This window comes from Prionailurus viverrinus, chromosome X (assembly GCF_022837055.1).
Source record: "Prionailurus viverrinus isolate Anna chromosome X, UM_Priviv_1.0, whole genome shotgun sequence".
NCBI lineage: Eukaryota > Metazoa > Chordata > Mammalia > Carnivora > Felidae > Prionailurus > Prionailurus viverrinus.
Window position 1 is genome coordinate 47,788,892 of NC_062579.1, and position 19,863 is coordinate 47,808,754.

Below are 19,863 nucleotides of genomic sequence, written 5' to 3' on the forward strand. Positions count from 1 at the left end.
GACTCAAGTACTTCTGCCTTTGTGTTCCTGTAACACTCTCTATTTGAACATTTGTCACACATTGTTCATAAGTGTCATCTTCCACTCTAGACTGGCAGTTCTTACTGAATTTTGTTTTCTAACAGCCTTGGAATGTGGAAGAGAGTAAAGACGGATCAATAGGAGATTATTCTTTCCACTGTAAGATTGCAATTTGGCCTTAAATCATTGAACAAACAGGTGGTTATACTGAAGACTCGGAATCCTATGGAATGGCTTAGAGTTTCTTGAGAGATATGTTAATATATTTGGAGATCTTTAAGGAATGATTTCAGCTCAAGAGTTTATAGCAATCATGCCTACTCTGGGATGGTCACTTATTTATTCATTCAACATGTATTTATTGAGATTTCAGTAAGTCTAAGGAGGTGCTGTCTCATGAAAATACAGAATGAGATAGTTTACTTCTCCCTAGCACCTGCCCATATGTCAATGACCATACACTAACTGAATGCTCATTTGATATCAGGACATTAACTTTTTCTATATGGTACCAAAGGGGTAGAACTTAAAGCCTTAGGGAAGCAACTATCAGTTTAACACAAGGAAGTACTTTCTAGCAGTTAGAGCTTATTATGATCAGGACAAGCCACCTCAGGAGGAAAGCAGTTATCCATCACTGGAGGTGTGCAAACAATAACTGGGGACTTTAAATAAATATCCAAAGTTCGTTTGAGCTCTGGAATTCTGCCCTTAGAAAAAGCTCTGAGTACCTCCTATTTATACCCTCACTGCCACTCTCAAATACCTATCAGACCCTTGATAGTTATCTGGCCTTTGGTCTTTTATTTATGTTCTCTTATTCCTTTTATTGTAGTTTATTTATTTTGAGAGAGAGAGAGAGAAAAATGGAAAGAAACAGAGAAAGAGAAGGGGAGGGGCAGAGAGGGAGGGAGAGAAGAATCTCAAGCAGGCCTTGCAGTGACAGTGAAGAACCTGATATGGGGCTCAAACTCATGAACTGCAAGATCATGACCTGAGCTGAAACCAAGAGTTGGACACTTAACAGACTGAACCACCCAGGTGCCCCTGTTCTTGTATCCCTTTATTTATAGTTTCCAATTTATCTTTCTCTCCATTTACCTCCCATTCCCCAATCTTGAATTAAAGGTGAGAATGTGTGACAAAAATCACTTCCTTTATGTGAATGTACAACAGAGTGGCCTAATTCTCTTTACTATTTGGTATGGAGTTTTATAGTTTGCAAGTAGTACCACATGTATGGATCTGCTCAAGAGAGATTTATTGATCCCTCCTCTGTGCTGGGTACATGATCTTGTGGCATCCTCACAACAACCCTGTAGGGTAGGTTTAGGGGGCACAGGACCCAGCTGAGGATGCTGGACTCAGGTCACTTTGCTCATGAACAGTGTCAGAGAAGATTGGGCCTGTGTCTCCTGGCTCCCTCCAGTCTCATCAACTGGCCCCCAGATCTATCCCTAAGGAGGAGGCAGTGTTTCTCCCAAAGGGTATGGGGAAACAAATTAGATAGGCTTAGAGGCAGACTGGCTCATAACCACCTACCAGGTGTTTTTCTGTCCCTAGAAAGAACTCTGGGTGTCCTTGCCTGTATCTCCACCCTACTACTTCAAATGCCTATTGTCCCCTAGGGGTTCACCTGGCCCCAGATCATTCTTACTGTAACTAAGATGGCTTCTGCCAAAACAGAAAACAGCCATGCAGCCTGTGTTGCCAGCTTCCAGCTTTGTACCTTGGACAAAGAGGGTGATTTTGGAGTCTCTTGTCCATGGGCACAGAGGCCAGGATAGCAAATTTGCAGGCCCTCAAGCCATTTGCACTTCAAAGGAAGTCTCTTACAGAACTGTAAGGGGTCCAGTTCTTACATTGCAGTTGGGAAAAGCCAATTGCCTACTCTCTGTCAGGGCCTTGCCTTAACTACCCCCATTTCCTACCACACATCCTCTCAATCCACATATCTCTCACACTGAAATCACCTGGAAAGAAAAAAACAAAAAATTATAAATCAAAATTTGCAGAAAAGAACAGGTAACTACATTTCAGAGTGGTAATCAAACTAAGGGGGAGAAAGTTAGACATCTACTGATGTTCATACTTTCATAACTTTTTTACATTTATCCCTTGTAATCTTTGGTAGCGACATAAATGTACTTGTGCTAAATTTCATACTTGAATTATGCCCTGTCCCCAGCCCCACTGTTCATTTGTGTTGATTTTCATTTCTTGGACTTGGGAATAATATTTGGCCTGTGCTTTTTTGGTTCACAAACACCATGCTTTGTCTCATTTAATACTCATGAGACCTTGTAAGGCAATCAAGTGGGCATGATCAGCCCCATATTACAGATTACTAAAGTAAGGCCTAGAGGAGAACAAATTTATCTATGAGCATAGCCATGTCCTATTCTTTCTTAATAAGGTCATTCCTACTAAAGTGTCTAGGACTCATAAGGTTAAAATAGCAGCAGCATCCAGGAGGATATTTTTTTTAGGTTACATGGCCTTAACACTCCTGAAACTGTGAAAGATAGTGACAACTTCATCTGCATGGATGGTTGGTCTAGACATTGGCTCCTTGGTGCATCCAATGAAAGGACTTAAAAAAATATGCGAGCATATGAATGAACACTGTTGGGAGAAGGGGGAAGAAGGAGAAATTCTGAGGAGATAGCCCTGAAGAAGGGCCTTCACCATCACAAGGAAGCAAGCAGAAAGGAACAACGCTACTCCATATGCACTTGGGCAGAGGTCCCAGTACAAATGGGCTGATGCCAATACTTCCTGCTTAAAACTTGATGGAGATAGGACTTTCTAGGTTCAAAGTAATTTTAACAACAAGTCTATCTACCTACCACCCACTCTGGTCACCTTGACGGGGGCTTTCTGGGACCATGGAGTTGGGTGTCCTCTAAGGAAAAATATGGACAGGGAGTATGGTGGCAAGTAAAGGACATAGGCTTTGCCCTGCACAGAATAATAGCTAGTATATATTGAGACCCTACATTATTTTAGGTATTGTGTTTTATACTTTGTCTCCCCAACTTCCAAAACTGAGAAAAGGAAAGCTAAGGTCATTAGCCCAAGATTACAGATAGAGAAAACAGACCTGAAGAGTTGATCACCCCGAAATCAGTGAGTCATTCCAAGAGCCAAAGAACTAAGATTCCTAGGATTCTAGTTAACCCTAGACATTTTGAGGATCTAGTCTCCAAAGTAAGAATTTGTTGCTACTCCAAGAGCCACTAAGTCAAGTAAACAGTTATAGTGTCCCTACAGGAATATTTTCTACAGTGATATAGGGTGTGTGTGTGTGTGTGTGTGTGTGTGTGTGTGTGCTAACACTGATGTGCACACAGACCCTTTCTGTAGTATTTTGGGAAATTAGAATAAATGAATATTGTCCCATATTATTTTAGTCTTTGGAAGTTTGTTTTCATTCATGCCAAAGTTGCCCCCGATGTTATCTATACTAGTTTTAGCTAAAATATGAACACATGAACTTGTACAGGTGACTTTGTGAAAATGATAACAGTCACAGATATATCCATGAACATACACACCACCACTCACTCACATAATTTACATGGAAGTCACACGAGAGCAATAAAGTTAAATATTGCCTCCTTATTTTTGTTCCCAGGGTAGAGGATTGCCAAGATGACATGAGTAATGGACTAGAACTCAGGGCCTAGAGGGGATTCTGAAAAACTAGTATGTATAAGTAGATCCTCTTTACACATACTACCCCCTTCTAATATAAAACAAAACAAAACCCAGAAACTTCAAAGCTTACTGCTTATTTCCTTGTCCAACTCTTAAGCCTTCCCTGGTGAAGAAGACAATCATAACTCCAGAGTAAAAGGAACTTATTTCCACGGAGAAAAATCCAATCCAGGCCAAGGTAAGTGATAAAATGGGGGGATTCTTGAAACCTCTATCTTCCATAAGAAAAAACTTCAGATAACCAAAGGCAGCCTGGGGAACCATATGGTAGGTGAAGAATAAAATAGTATGAGTGTTTACCTTGGCTTTGTATCCTTTCAATCCTGTTTGAGGTAGCTGTTTTATGGCTGGCTTCAGAAGATGGGAGGAACAAGAATTAACTGCCTGTGATGCAGGTCATATATGAGCTGGGTAGGCTTTAGTAAACCTACGTCAAAATGAAGACATTGCTATGTTCCTCCACCTTAGGTCCGCTTCCACTCTGCCATGCCCTACTTTCCCCCCATTCCAATCTCTCTAAGCCTATTTATTTGTATCAGATACCAGATACCTGATCTGATATAAGAAGGTATCTGATAAGTTCATTCCTTTGGTTAAGGATAGCCCTATCCTGAGGTTTATTTTTCAAGAGCACTCCACCTGGGAAGGTAAACACACTAGGTGGCTAACATTTCAGTGTGAATGAATTGGTCCCATACTGGAGAGGCCTCAGAGTTGAACGTGGGGATGTGTGGGAGGAGTGGTGCTGAGAAGGGAAGGAATGGTAATAGAGGTTCCACATCCTACTCTTCCACTAACAGAGTTACTAAAAGGTTAACTGAAAAAATCTTTTCTTCTTTCCAAGTCTCAGTTTTCCATCTGTAAAATGAAGACATTCTAGTTTTATTCCAGCTTTGACATCCATGAAGTTGTTGTTTGGACTCACTCTAACTAAATGTAGTGTGGGTAGGGGGAGGAAGTAAGGAGAGATTGAAGACTAAATATTAATTACTCTTTCCATTTAGGAAGGTTGGGTGGACTTTACCCTTAGGGTATTTTCCTTGGGAGGGAAAAATGGAGAGAGGAATGGTTTATTCTTCACCACCACCACCACCCCCCCCCCGCGATAAATCCATCATCTCAGTTGAGGGAGTGGGAAGGAGAAAGATACCTGGGACACAGGTCGTTGGTTATGTTTGTCTCTAGTTGGAACTGAGAAAATATACAAGACACATTCATGGAGCAAGGTGTGTACCTTTGCTTATTAGTGGCTAAAGTGTGTGTCCAGAGACCAGTCAAACTCAGAATATCCATAATTTACACAGGGTACTTAACCATAAACTGAATAGTAGTGCTAGTTTTAAAATGTTACTCACATTATTTCTAGACTTTTAGGTCCCCAATATAATCCATCAACAAACTTTAGTCCTTCTGTGTGTCTCTCTCTGGATTTGTGCCAGCAGCAGCAATACAGTCCCCCAGGGGTCTCATACTCTTGGCAGCTACCACTATATGCAGAGATTCTGGGTAGGACAGATAAAGAACAAAAGGAAAATAATTTACCCAGCAGTCTATGGAAAAAATTTTTTTAGTTGTGCTGACCAATTTAATAAATGAGGATTCCTGTGGAATAGAAGCATTGCACTCTGTGGGAATAGTGTAATCCTTCAGACATCATTTCTCAGCAAACTAATTGAAGACTCTTGGGGTTCTCCTAGTATACACCTGAAGACATTTGCCTATGAGGTCAGGATTGGAGATAATGGGGTACTGAAGGCCCCCCAGGGTCTGCCTCTTTAACACATGAACTTTCTTCTGAGTGGTGATCAGCAGGCAGAAGCAATCAGTCACTTGTCCCACTCACTGACCTAATCTGGGGTGGAGGCATTAGTGACTGTCAGACCACAAAGCCCAATGTGGAAGCAGAGTCTTCTTGCATCTGCATGATGCCTTGGATTCCCAAGAGCCCCTGGTGGCTCATCCAGGACTACTAGTATGACATGGCAGTGAAACTACCTGGGGAGCTCTCAGGACTTTACTAGAGAGAATAGGCTGCTCTGAATGTCAGCAATTGCCTTGACTCCCCTAATTGATATCCTGAGGTAAATGACTAAATGTGTTACCCAGAAATTGGTTACAGAATCACAGAATGACATAGGAAATTTCAGATGAAGAAATTGAGGCCCATATGGGAAAAAATTAATTATTTCAGCACATCCAAGTTCAACAGTAAATAATACACTGTTTTTGACTTTGTCTTATATAATGTCACTTCTCCTTAGTAGGCTTATAGTTTAGGTAATGTGACAGCAGTAATAGATATAATAATAATAACAATGATACATTAATAAAATAACAAACAAAAATAAAATTAACCTTCAATAAGATGTGGATAAAAAACCTCAGGCTAGTAGTTAAGCAGCTGAAACCTGAAAAATTGAAGGAGGACAATCTCTAAATCACTTAAAACAGCAGCCAATAGCCCTTTAAGATTAAGGCCAGGGTGGGTACCACAGGTAAGGAAAAAGAGGAAGTAGGAGGAGGGAAGTTCTTAATTAAGATCCTGAAGCTGGAGTGGGAGGGGTTGTGACCTAACCCAATATCATCCTTGAGGGTCTCCTTACCTATCACAGCTTTAAACAAGAGACATCTCAGCCCACCCTTCTGGGGTAGAGGAACAAAAAAGTAAAAGATGGAGGCCAAGTTGGGGTTTATGGCCTTTTCTGGGGGAAAATCCTTCCCGGAAAGCCTCTTCAATGGCCATACTGTTTTCTTGGGGTCTCCATCCCTAAGTCCCTGGGGCCTACCTTGCTTACTGAATTTCTCTTCTTTCCTAGGAAACCACATTTTTTCTGGGTACTGACCCTTTCTTGAAGTTTCTTTCTTTCCCAAATCCCTAGTACTTCAAATTTTTATGAGGTACCCCTTCTTACACTGAGTCTCTTAAGCTTTATGTCTTTTATGTGTCTCACCCCCTCATTTTTTTTTTCAATACCTTTCACCAATCTCTAGTGCTGTAACCATTTTATGAAGTCCTATAACTATCTTAGAGTCATAGTCCTCACATCGCTGGGGTTCATGCTCTCCTATGGAGTTCCATTCTCAAATCACTGGGGTTTCAACTCGTTGGCAATTCTATCTCTCTCCTAGGGTCTCATCCCTATAGTCCTGGGACTCTCTTGCTTTCAGGCAGTTTTGTTTCTTGCCTACAAATTCTTTACATTTCTGTGACTTTACCCCTTCTCTGCAGTCATTTCTTCAACTTACTTGCCCCGAACTATAGGAGTTGCCCTTTTTTGTGCCCCACCAATTTTGCAGGGCACCTTTTTTCTGGGGTTCTATATCCCTTCACTCCATATCTAGGACCACCTTTTTTGGGAGTCTAAATTCTCTCTGGAGCTCTCCTTCCTTTGTCCTTAAGTCAGTCAATATGTATGTATATATCTGTCAGCCTGCCTCTCTCCCTCTCTCTTTCTCTGCATGTGTGTGTATATGTGTATAATATCAATATATATCAATATATATCAATATCTATCTATCTATCTATCTATATATATATATATTAGATATAGGTAATTTAGATATCATTCAGATATAACACTCACCCATTTAAGGTATATACTTCATTTTTTTGTATAATCACAACATTGTAACCATCTCTATAATAATCACTTGTAGAACATTCTCATCATCCCAGAAATAAACATAATATTTATTAGCAGTCATCCTCCTCTTTTTAATAGAGTTATAACTTTCTCTTTGGACTTTTTCTCTATGCTCCTGTGGTTTCACTTTTCTTCTGGGGTCTTCTCTCTCCTGGGACTCTTATCCTTACATCTAGGGAGCTGTGCTCCCTTTTGTTTCTCAGGGCCTCACCCCATCCTGGGGCTATACCACTTTTCTTGTGTCTCCTCTCACATTTCTGAAATTCCACTCCTTTCTTCAGTTTTTTCTTCTGGAGTCCCTACCCCAAATCCCCAAACCTACATCCTTTTTCTCATGTACCTCTAATATACGGGCCACTCTTTTGAAATATTCTGTCTCACTCCTAGATTTTCTCCCACTTTTAGATTTAAAATCACATCCCTATATATATTCTAATTTTATCTTGGCTCCTACTCCTTTATCTCTCCTTGGGGCTTTACCTATTCTGTAGTTTTATCTCTTCTGGGGACACCTACACTTACATCTCTTGGCTTCTCTTTTTTTCTGTGTTCTCCTCCCTAAATCCCTGGCACAGTACCCTTCTAGTATCTTTCTACAGTTTTTCTCTTTGTTAGGAACCCTTCTCTCCCTCCTCCTGATTCAATCTCTTTTCTGCAGTTGTTTCTTAGAGAGCCCTCCCTGCATCACTGGGACCCCACTTTTTTTTGTAGTCCCATAGTTCTCCTGTGATCTCCTCCAGACATCCTTGGGGCTCTGTCACTTTTATGCAATATTTTCTTTCTTCTGGGTTTATGGGGATTCTTGCTCTTGGAATTTGTTGTCTTCTATGTCTCCGTGGCACCATCTCCCCCCCTCCAAGTATCCTCTCTAAATCCCTGAGGTTTCTTCCTCTTTTTTTCCCCTTCGGTCCAATTTTTCTCCTGGGGATTCCCTGTTCAAATGCCTAGGGATCTTCCTCTTTCTCGGGTTTTTCCTTCCTGCTGACATCTTCTCCTGCAGGCTCTTTTTCTCCTTGGAATTTTTTAGTCACCTGACTTTCTCCTCTCACTGTCAGGCTCCTCTTTTCTTCTGGACCTTTCCTATCCACCCCACTTGTCTTCTAAGGGCCTGCTTGTTAGGTCCCTAAAGTAGCTAATTCATCATGATTTGTACTTATGGGGTCAAGAATCCGACACCTTCCCCCACACCCAGAAAACATGTTAGATTTCTATCATTCAAAAGTTGAAGGGGAAGGAAGAAATAGAAGTAAAAGAGAGTGACTACTGTGTGTCAAGAGTTGTGCTGTGATTTTTCACATTTATTACCTCCTGTGATCTTCACAACAGCGCTATGGGTGGATTTTTGTACCTTATTTAACAGATGAATAAACTGTGACTTAGTGGAGAAAAAGCTTCGGAAGCTGGGTGGAGCAAAGCAAAATCCCAGCCCTCTCTCAGTACTGGGTAGGGGTGGGAATTCGTCATCCGCAGTCTTGGGAGGGGCTCCCTTCTGCCCTTGCTGCATTTATCAGACTGCAGTGAACCCAGCCCTACAGAGCCACCTGGCACTCTATCCCCTCAGGATTGGAGTTCCCAGTGCTTACTCCCAGTGGGCCTGGTAAGAAGGAAGAGTTGAGGTCCTTACCTACAAGTTTGGTGGGAGCAGAGCACAGGGCATTGGCGGAGCTTCAAACTACTGGAGGCAGAGTTGGCATTGGGGCGCTTCCTCTGTCAGCCTTGACATCCCACCGCACCCCTGTGGAAAGCCTGGCCACCCTGTAGAGCTCAAGAGTCACCTGTTCCTTTCCTGCTACCCCAACTACTTACCTTGCTCTGCTGCTCCTCGCAAGTCCCAGGGCATCGAGACAGGCTGGATCAGATGTTTGGGTGGTAAGCAGAGAGACTTGTCCTTTATGGCCTTTGCCAGAGCGATGGGGGAAGAGTGGGAGGTGTGGGCCATGGATTTGCAATCTTGGCTTGTGAAAATCCAACTGTGCCAACTGTCACCTGCTAGTGGCAGTGGGGACTGAAGTAGAGCTGCTACAAAAATGAAGCTCTCAGTGCAATATACTGCCCCCTACCCCAGTGCCCTGGAAGGGGGTGAGTACCCAGAGGGCTGGGAAGTGAGACTGGCCTAGGGATATGGAAAGGGAGAGAGAGGAGGGTGCACAGGGATTGAGATTGGCCCTTCTGGTGCATGGGGTGCTGAGCAGCACAGTGGCTGGAGGGTTTCAAACATTCCTTTAGCCTGCCTGAAGTCCACCCAAATAGGCTTCTCTTTGCCTTCTAAATAAGGTCATGATTCATCAGGGGCTGTGTTAGACTGTACTAAGATGGATTGTATGGGGTTGGGATGGTGAGAACCTCTGACCTTAAGATAGCCCTAGGGAAGGGCTACAGGAGAGCTGCCAAGTAGAGGAATGGGAATCTGGTGTAGCACCAACAGCGCAGACACAGGGACAGGGAAGATGCAGAAAAGGCCCTACAGAATAGAACTGCAATAAAAGGGTATCATGTGGTATCCAGGAAAGGGGAGTTGGGATGGAGCCACTGTAGAGAGAGAGGCAGGGGCTAGGGCACTCCAGAGAGGACAGACAAGGTCTGGAGATCCTGAGCAGAGAGGCTAGTCCAAGACAAGAAAAGACTTCTAGCTGGGGAGTTCTGAAGGGAATGGGGAATGAAGGGATGGGGGCACTGAGAGACATGGGCATGGGTTGGTAAGTTTGGGGAGAATTTCTGGAAAATTCGCAATGACAAAATTTATATTCCAAGATCACGTGGAAGGGTAAAAAGCAACAGTTTGGGTTTAGAGTTTAGTCCCATTCTCATTCCCAATAAACATCACTGGATATTTCCAATCTTCAAGACTTTGCATTGAGTGCTATGGAGTATCTACAAATGGAAAAAGCACAGAAAGTCCCTATTCAGAAGGAGCCAGTGGGAATATCAACACACACACACACACACACACACACACACACAGAGAGAGAGAGAGAGAGAGAGAGAGAGAGAGAGAGAGAGAGAGACATGTGCTAGCAAGGTTGAGAAGCTTCAGCTGAGGCAGTGAACTTTGGGATGAGAAAGCAAAAGCAAAGAATTTGGGATGTTACAGATGTATACTCTGCTAAATGCTGATGAGGCCTGGAAAAGATGTGTAAGGGCCAGATGTTCCTTTGGGAAAAGCACAGACAGGGTGGGGATGAGGATATGTTTCTGGAGATGCTGAAACAAAAGTGGGTAGAGCTATCTAAAGGAAGAACTTGGCAGAAAGAGGACTGGAGCCACTTCTGACTGTCCCCCTGGGCGGAAAGGCAAGGCACAATGAACTAGACTCATTGCTCAGATGGGGCCAGAAGTACCTGGCTGCTGAATGATAGGCCTGTTCTGGCAGACCCCTGGAGGCACTTCTTGGGCTCTCATCCTGTTGCCAGGAGACAAGCCACCATTTGGACAGTCCTCTGAGCCTGAATCTGTCCAAGATGACTGTGTCCTCTCTACACCCCCACTTCCTCCAAGAGGGCCTTGGGTTTCTGTCTGGTCTTGTTGAGCTTTATCCCCTGCCTTACTGATAAGGCCTCTCTGTTTTGACCACCCAGGCTGTGCAGCAGTCCTGGTGTTACCACCTCATATCATCATGCATTACCTTGTCTCTGTCTACAGTGCTTTTCCCCCCTTCTTTACTAAGTCAACTATTTATTTTTTCAAGTTTTTATTTAAATTCCAGTTAGTTAACAGACTAGATCAACTATTTAAACTTTAAGATCTTACTCAAGTGTCAACTCCTTTGTGAAGTCTCCCTTTCAAATATTTTCTCCCAACAACCACAACAGAAATATTACATCTATTCCTTTTTTCATGTCTCTACAGCATTTTCATTCATGCCTCCAATGTAACACTTGTTGGGGTTTAGTTTTGCATTGATTGTTCACCTGTATTCTTTAAATAGATGGTGAGATTCTTAAGGACAAGATTGTTGTTATCTCTTTGTTTCCATTACTAGTTCAGTGTATAGGACATCATAAGGACTCAGTAAGTAAGTAGGTGTTTGATACAGGATATATCAGAGGAGTGAGACAGGAGGCAGGAAGAATAATTATTACAATAATCCAGAAAAGTAGTAATGAGAGCTTTACCTTGGACAATGCAGATAAAAATGCAGACACTGATGTCAGCTGTGCTACAGTGGATGAATTGATAGTCTGTGATTGATCTAATATAGGAGGGGCAAAGGAAGGGAGAAGTCTGAGATGATTCTTGGGGGTGGGATAATGGAGAGAGAGTCTATAAAAATGAGAAAATCAAGGAAGTAGAGTCAAGAGTATGTGTTTATTTACTTAGAGAGAATGAGCAGGGGAGGGTCACAAAGAAAGGGAGAGAGAGAATCCCAAGCAGCCTCCACATTGTCAATGCAGAACCTACACAGGTTCATGAACCATGAGCCATGAGGTCATGAACTGACCTGAAATAATGATCTGGGCCAAAATCCAGAGTCAGATGCTTAACTGACTAATCCACCCAGGTGCCCCAAGAGTATGTTTTGAACATGTTGAATTTGAGATGCAGGTAGAAATTTGTGTTTGGAAGATAACATGGACCTGGACGCAGTGGGGAGCCTCCTCACTTAGATTAATTATTCAGAATAAGAATCCTGCAGATGATCCTGCCAAATTCTCTCTTTCCTTGGAAACACCCATTGCAGAAGTAAAAGCTAATGAAATGTTGAGGGACTGTGGAGTAAGGTTTATGACAAGCACGTGGAGGGCTGTGAGATATATTTGGAGCTACCAATGAATACCCACAATGAAGTTCTGTCTTTGGGGGAAGCAGACAGCAGTATATCCACTGAAGTGTGTCTGCACTAGCTTGGGATTCTTTTAGAAACTAGCTGGCTTAACAGATGCTGAATTGCAATCTGGACAGCACTTTCCTTTAGAGCACATGTTCATTTTTCTTTTCTTCAATCAAAACTCATGTCCTGTGACCTCAGGATAAGATCACACTGTTTTCCAGCTAATCCATTTTCTATGCACTTATTATTTGTCCCACTTTTTCTATATTCCCCCTTTTCCTGAATTTACCATATTTTGGTATGATTGGTGGTTTTCCCTCTAGGTCCATTTTTTTTTCACCTTCTGTCATTTGTAAGTTATATACTCTGTTTAGTCTTTTAGTATGTACTCTGCCTATTTTAATATACATACTTAAGTAATAAAATGCTAATTTTAGTTCATGTTTTGACGTTCCTCCTAAAAAATACAAGGATCTTAGAATACTTTAACTCCCATCATCCAAATTCAACTTATATGCTATTTCTATCAAGCATTTTAGTATCCTATTTTTACCCTTTTATATTAAATATTATTATTTTGTTTTATAAAATCAGTGTGTTTAGATTTACCTCAACACTTGCTAATGTCTACTCACTATTCCTTCTTGCATCTCATACTTTTCACCTAGGTTTACATTCCATCCATTTGACCCTTCCTACTTGCTTAGCTCTATTATGACCTACAACCCTTCACCCAAACACACTGAACTGCTTCTCTTTCCCTAAGTAAATTTTCTATTAATGAATAATGTGTACATTTACTCACATTGTTTCCCCTTTCTAGAATGCCAAAATTGAATGCCTTGACCTGTTGAAATCCTATATATTTTAAAAGGTCCAGTGAAAATGTCACACCCTCAGAAAGTTTTCAATTCCTAAGTTGATGAAAACATTTATTTTCACTATATGACCATAGCACTTTATCTATATTATTAGTGCAACTATTAATTCATTCAAGTTATTGTACCTCCCACTACACTGTATGCTTCTTGTATCTAAATTATCTCTGAATCCCCAGTGCCTGGCACAGTGCTGTATATAGAATAGTACACACACAGTAAATGTTTGGTAAAAAGCCTTGTGCTGTGTGACCCTTCATTTCTTTGGGGACCCAGAAATAATTTAAACACAGTCATTGTCGATAGTTTCCTCTGTGACACTGGTCTTATCCTATCACCTCACCTTCTCCACAGTCATGTTTTATTTCTTTCTAACTTGTGAATTATTAAATTAAGAAAGGCTTTAATTCCTGTTTGAAGGTACAGTCATTTCTTTGTCCTTTCACACTTATAGATGCTGACAGTTGTTATTGACTCGGTGTGAATGAGTTTTGATTCCTCCCATAGCTCAGATTTTCCTAAGGAATTGGAGAGAGAGAGAGTAAGGAATTCTTGCATACTTGTAATTGGGGCAGAGAGCAAATCTTGATACTAAAGTGAGGGTAAGTACAGACTTTGAAACTGGTGACTAACGTTTTGGCCAACTTGATGGTCTGCCAGGCCAAGAATATATGTGGCATAGGGGACACTAATCTTGAGGTGACTGACTCATGGAGTGGATAGGTACTTTAGATTGGAGGCCTTTCCAGGATGCTCAGTCATAAGATAGCTATCACCTGAGTCATGGAACCTGTGAACTGTGGCCTGGCCTTTAGTGGACTTGGCCAGACTCCCTCAGAAGAAAGGCGCCTGTCGTGGAGGGAAATGTAGACAGAAGAGAGTTTAATCCATTTTTAAACATAAGAGTGCCAGAGGCACTAAATGGGCCATGAACTGAAGAGACTTAATTTCACAAAGAGCTAAGTTGTTAGATTCTAAAGGGAATTGGGGTATCATTTGAACCACTCTTACTGTCACAAATTGTTCTGAGGCTTTTGGCACCAAATTGATGAGTGCAAGGCAGGGGTCCAAGCCTAAACAAAGAAGGTAGGTAGTAGTGCAGGTGCCTCAAGCAAGGGACTCACACTCTAGACAGGAAGCAAAGAAATATTGTGCTAGGCATTGTGATGACTATTATTGTGATATACATTTGCTAGCTATTTTATGTAGGTAAGCCTTAGAAGAAGTGAAGATGTTCCCATATTTTAAAAACATATGAGGAGACTGAGGCTGAGAGAGGGGAAGAGAATTGCCAGAAGACACACAGTCAGTTTGTGACACAGCACAGTTTAGAGTCTAGGTCCCAGGATTTCCAGAGTAGATGTTCTGTTTGTTTCTTTGTTTTGTTTGTTTTTTGTTGTTTTTGGGGGAGTATTTTTTTTTTGCAGCATCCTGCCTTAGTTTTTTTCAGCTTAAGTTTTCTTGATCTTATCCTGTATGTATGTTGGAAGTAAAGGGACCTCCTGGCATTTCAGGCACTACATCTTTTCTTAACTTGGTTTTTGTAGTTGCCTGCAGCCCACCAGAGGCTCTAGTTTGAGAGAAGTTAAATAAGGTGATTATGTCCATATTAGGTATATTCTGTTCCTCCTATGTTCCAAGAAACTACTGACTCAGCTCTGTGCCTAAGCCTTTGAAGACTAGATAAGCAGATGGGGCCCCCCTTCTTGAGTATGGGATGCTCCTCAAAAGCTTAGTGGGAAGAAGACTCGTGTTTTCAAGTTCCTTTGGTACAGGGTCAGAAAAACAAGCCAGAGCCCTCTAGGATCACAGGGAAACCTGACTGTCCTCATCCTCTGTGCCTTCCTGCACTCTTAACCTCTTCTCAATGAAGTAAAAAATGGATGAAAATGTAGATAACAATTTTAATTAGGTCCAAAGTTATGTAAAAGCCATTAATTCAAATTGGGTGCAGAGAATTGAGGTCCCAGACCTTGGAAAATGTGACATAGGTTGTTTCATTCTTTAATTTCATCTCTACCACTTAGAAATTATGTAACTTTTAATCAATCACTTCTCATTGTCGTCATTTGTAAAATCCTGCAGGAGGAGGATTGGAGAAGGTTGGATTAACATACTAATCTTAAAAACCAGAGTTTTGTTATTATGTAAGCCTAAAACCTATGATTGTATCTTTCTAAATTCACAAATTTATAATCCCAAAACTAAAGTGTGTCTTCTTTTCCTCCTGCTCTATATTGATCATTTGTTTTGTTTCTATAGTTCTAAACTGTTTTTGTCAGTTGAAATTTTAGCTGCCAATAAAGGATCTAACTGATAACTAAGGTATCACTTGGTGTTTGAAAAGGCAGAAAGGCAATGACAGCATTAATCATGCTTCCAGATTTGAGAAAACCTGGAATATTTATGAGTTGGAATAGTCCTTAAGTCTACTGGAATGATGCAGAGAAGTTTGATATTGCACACTTGGGCCTTAATGTAGAATTTCTTTCTTTTTGTTCTGAAGTCATTCAGATGCTAACTCCTTTGGATTATACTCCAGATACCATCTTAGTAGTGCAGTTTTCCATATACTACTACATTTGCATTCCTTTGCCTAGCCAAACTCTGAAATTCAGAGCAAGATGTTTTTGAGTATATTTTCCCTTCTCTTGCTTGGGAAGAGTTCATCCTGACCTAATAGTGATTTGCCATCCTCTTCTCTCCAGCCTGCTGCTTGCTGAGGTCTGAGAAACTGAGTGGAGGGGATGAATTGCATCCTCTCTTGAAATTAGCTCCCCTTATATCATATAAAAACTTAACAATTATGCTGCATAAAAAGTTCCAATTTATAAGAAGAATAAGATAGATAACACATAAATGACAAGAACAAGTAATTCATACCAGAAATCATGCATATAGTTACTAAACACTTAGAAAAAATTTGACCAACTTTCTGACTTTGAGAGCCTGTGAGTACAATAAGGTCACACTAACATTAGAGACAGTTGTTGGTGGTTCTTAGCTTGCATCTTCTTATACAAGAATTAAGTGTTCCTTAAAGTTGTCCTATTTAATATTATTTCTATTCATCTCAGGGTATTAGTGGGTTATCAAGTGGGTTCAGAATCATACAAATTCAGGTTTTTCTACTCTGTCTTCTGTATCATGACACTTCCTTGTATTTTCTGTTACCAATTCCCTTCATGAAAACACAAATCTGTGCTGAGTTTGTCCTGGGTGTTCTTCAAGAAAGCAGTCTTAAAAATACCCAAGTAGTTTTGTGCTTTTGGCAGAAATTGGTCCTCTCCCCAATTCTAAGCCATACCTTATTAATGGAGCTTTGCTGTTTGGAGGGGTCAGAATTACTTAAAGTATCTTATTTGAAAAATGTTAAAAATTAAGCCAAGGGTCTAGGGGCAGATACTGTCATTTCCATCTTCTCCTTCCTTTCTGTCTCTGGTGCACCAACACAAAATTCCTCACTATTCATTTAGCCAAAAAGGAAAGCCTCCATCCACATCAACTGTGAAGAAAGAAATCTAGCAAGGTTATTGATATCTCAGAATATCCAGAACCCAATCCTAAGCCAGGAAACCTTGATAAAATAATTAAAAATATTATTAGTAGTAGAAATACAAACACTTAGTACTTTGTGATATACAGGGTACTATTCTAAGCATTTTACATATAGTCATTTAATTTTTACAAAGACCTTATAAGCTAGATATTATTATCACCCTCATTTTCCAGTGAGAAAATGGGATCACAGAGAGGTTAAATAACTTTCTTCAGGTCTCACGTCTTCTACTGTGGTGGCACCAGGATGAAAACCCAAGTAGTATGTTTCTAGAATTTAGGATCATAACAACTCCACCACAACTACATTCCAAATTAGAAAGCTTTACTGTATTAGTCATGCTACAATAACAAAAACATGATTTTAAGTAATAATATTCAGTGCTAGTAAAGCTGTATAGAAAAAGGCATACTCATATACTCTTAGAAAAGTTGGAAAATATTTTGTTGGACCCTTTGGCAAAGCACTACAGAAATATTTGGCAAGAGCCATAAAAAATTCATATAATATTATCCAGGAATTCTAATTTACAGGAATTTGTCTGAAAGAACAACTGTAAAAGGCACAGAAAAGCTATGTGGATAACTATGCTTATTGTAGCCTTATCAGTGAAGAAATGGAAACAGCAAGATGATCCACCATTTGGGGACTGGCTGGTTGCACATCAACAGAGTGGAACATTAGGTAGCCTTGAGAAAACAATTAGGTAGACTGCAAAGGTATGTGACACAATGCTTATGATAGAATGGCAAATGAATATATTACAGCAAATGCCCCAGTCATCCTGGTTGAAGCCCACTTAAAATATGCATGCATATAGAAGGAAAGAAGCAAACAGGAACATAGTTGTATTAGAGTGGTAGGATTATGAGACACTTCCATTTTTATTGTTATATGCTTTCTTTAATGTTCTTAGAGATAATCTTTTTAATGCAAAAAGGAAAATAAAACATAGTAATATTCTTTCATTTCCATGAGCCAGCTTTCATTTCACAGAGACCCAGAAAATTCATGCATCCACAGCACTGGACTTTGGCCTTCTTAAGAGGTGGGGCTTGTGACAAAGGTTCTGTCTGTAGAGATACCATCCAAACAGACAGAAGTTCTCTCCAGGACCTCCATTTTTCTTGGGAGGAAGAATAAGTAAGCTTCTTGGATTGCCCCTTTCAACAAATTATTTTTAATGCATCATTTAAATTAAGTGTGGTATGGCATTGTATTCCTGGATAAGAAATCATGTGATGGGTTCAAGCCCACTTTGGGATCCCTGTGAAGTCAGGCATTCTTGTTACTGCCCTTCTATGTGGAAGGTGTCTCTTTCAGTGCTGGGATGCCTAAGTGAAGGCAAGGGTACTGGCAATAGTACAAATCGATATTTCTTACTCTTCTCAATGCATCCTTTCTTATTTCTGTGCTTCAGCTAGAAATACCTCACCTTTGTAATGCCTCACCTTAAATCCTTGGCTTTTGTGAAGGTATTTTTGGGTACAAATAGATGCTCACATTGATGTTTCTGGGAGGAGCTGAGTAGTAGAAATTTCTAAGCTGCCATTTTGCTGACATGTCTATTGTTGAGTAAATTTTTGTATATGGTGTGAAGTGGGGACCAATTTCATTATTTTGGATGTGGCTATCCAGTTGTCCAGTACCATTAGTTGAAAAGACTTCTTTCCGTGGAGAAACGGGAACCCTCTTGCACTGTTGGTGGGAATGCAAATTGGTGCAGCCGCTCTGGAAAACAGTGTGGAGGTTCCTCAGAAAATTAAAAATAGACCTACCCTATGACCCAGCAATAGCACTGCTAGGAATTTATCCAAGGGATACAGGAGTACTGATGCATAGGGCCACTTGTACCCCAATGTTCATAGCAGCACTCTCAACAATAGCCAAATTATGGAAAGAGCCTAAATGTCCATCAACTATGAATGGATAAAGAAATTGTGGTTTTTATACACAATGGAATATTACGTGGCAATGAGAAAGAATGAAATATGGCCTTTTGTAGCAACGTGGATGGAACTGGAGAGTGTGATGCTAAGTGAAATAAGCCATACAGAGAAAGACAGATACCATATGGTTTCACTCTTATGTGGATCTTGAGAAACTTAACAGAATCCCATGGGGGAGAGGAAGGAAAAAAAAAGAGGTTAGAGTGGGAGAGAGCCAAAGCATAAGAGACTCTTAAAAACTGAGAACAAACTGAGGGTTGATGGGGGGTGGGAGGGAGGGGATGGTGGGTGATGGGTATTGAGGAGGGCACCTTTTGGGATGAGCACTGGGTGTTGTATGGAAACCGATTTGACAATAAATTTCATATATAGGACTTTCAAAGCAGTAGAGGAGAAATCAATGCCTAATTTCAAAGCTTCAAAGAACAGGCTGCCTCTCTTTTTAGGGGATAATGCAACTTGTGACTGAGTTGAAGCCAATGTTCCTTTAGCATTTGAAAACCCTAGGGTCCTTAAGAATTATGCTAAATCTACTCTACCTGTGCTCTATAAATGAAACAATGCCTGGATGAGAGCATACATATTTACTTTTTTTACTGAATTTTAAAGCCTACTATTGAGACCTACTGCTCACAATATAAGATTCCTTCCAAAATATTACTGCTTATTGACAATTCACCTAGTCACTCAAGACTTCTGATGGAAGTGTGCAGTGAAATTTATGTTGTTTTCATGCCTGCTAACGTACTATATATTCTGCAACCCAGAGTTCAAGGAGTAATTATGACTTTCAAGTATTATTATTTAATCCATTATGTATGGCTATAGCTTTCATAGATAATGATTCCTCTGATGGATCTGGGCACAGTAAATTGAAAAACTTCTGGAAAGGATTCACCGTTCCAGGTGCTATTAAGAACATTTGTGATTTATGGGAAGAGGTCCAAATATCATTAATAAGAGTTTGAAGATTAATAGGAGTCCCTCATAGATGACTTGGAGGGATTTCAGACTTCAGTGGATAAAGTAACTGCAATAACTGGAAATAACAAGATAACTAGAATTAGAAGTGGAGCCCAAAGATATGACTGAATTGCTGCAATTTCACGGTAAAACTTTAACAAATGATGAGTTGCTTCTTATGCATAAGAAGTAAAAGTGGTTTACTGAAATGGAATCTACTCCTGGTGAAGATACTGTGACAATTGCTGAAATGACAATGGAAAATTTAGGATATTACATAAATTTAGTTGATAAAGCACTGGCAGAGTTGAAGAGGTTTGACTCCAATATTGAAAGAAGTGGCTAAAATGGTATCAAATAT

At 40.5% G+C, this 19,863-nt stretch overlaps 1 protein-coding gene across 1 annotated transcript in view; it reads right to left on the bottom strand.

Moving 5' to 3' along the window:
• Positions 1 to 5,150: 5,150 nt before the first annotated feature.
• VSIG4 (V-set and immunoglobulin domain containing 4) overlaps positions 5,151 to 19,863 on the bottom strand; it is a 139,047-nt gene continuing 124,334 nt past the window's right edge. The window contains exon 8 of the mRNA XM_047844603.1: positions 5,151 to 5,243. Coding sequence (XP_047700559.1) covers positions 5,229 to 5,243 — 15 coding nt within the window. The 3' untranslated portion in view covers positions 5,151 to 5,228. The remainder of the gene's footprint in view (positions 5,244 to 19,863) is intronic.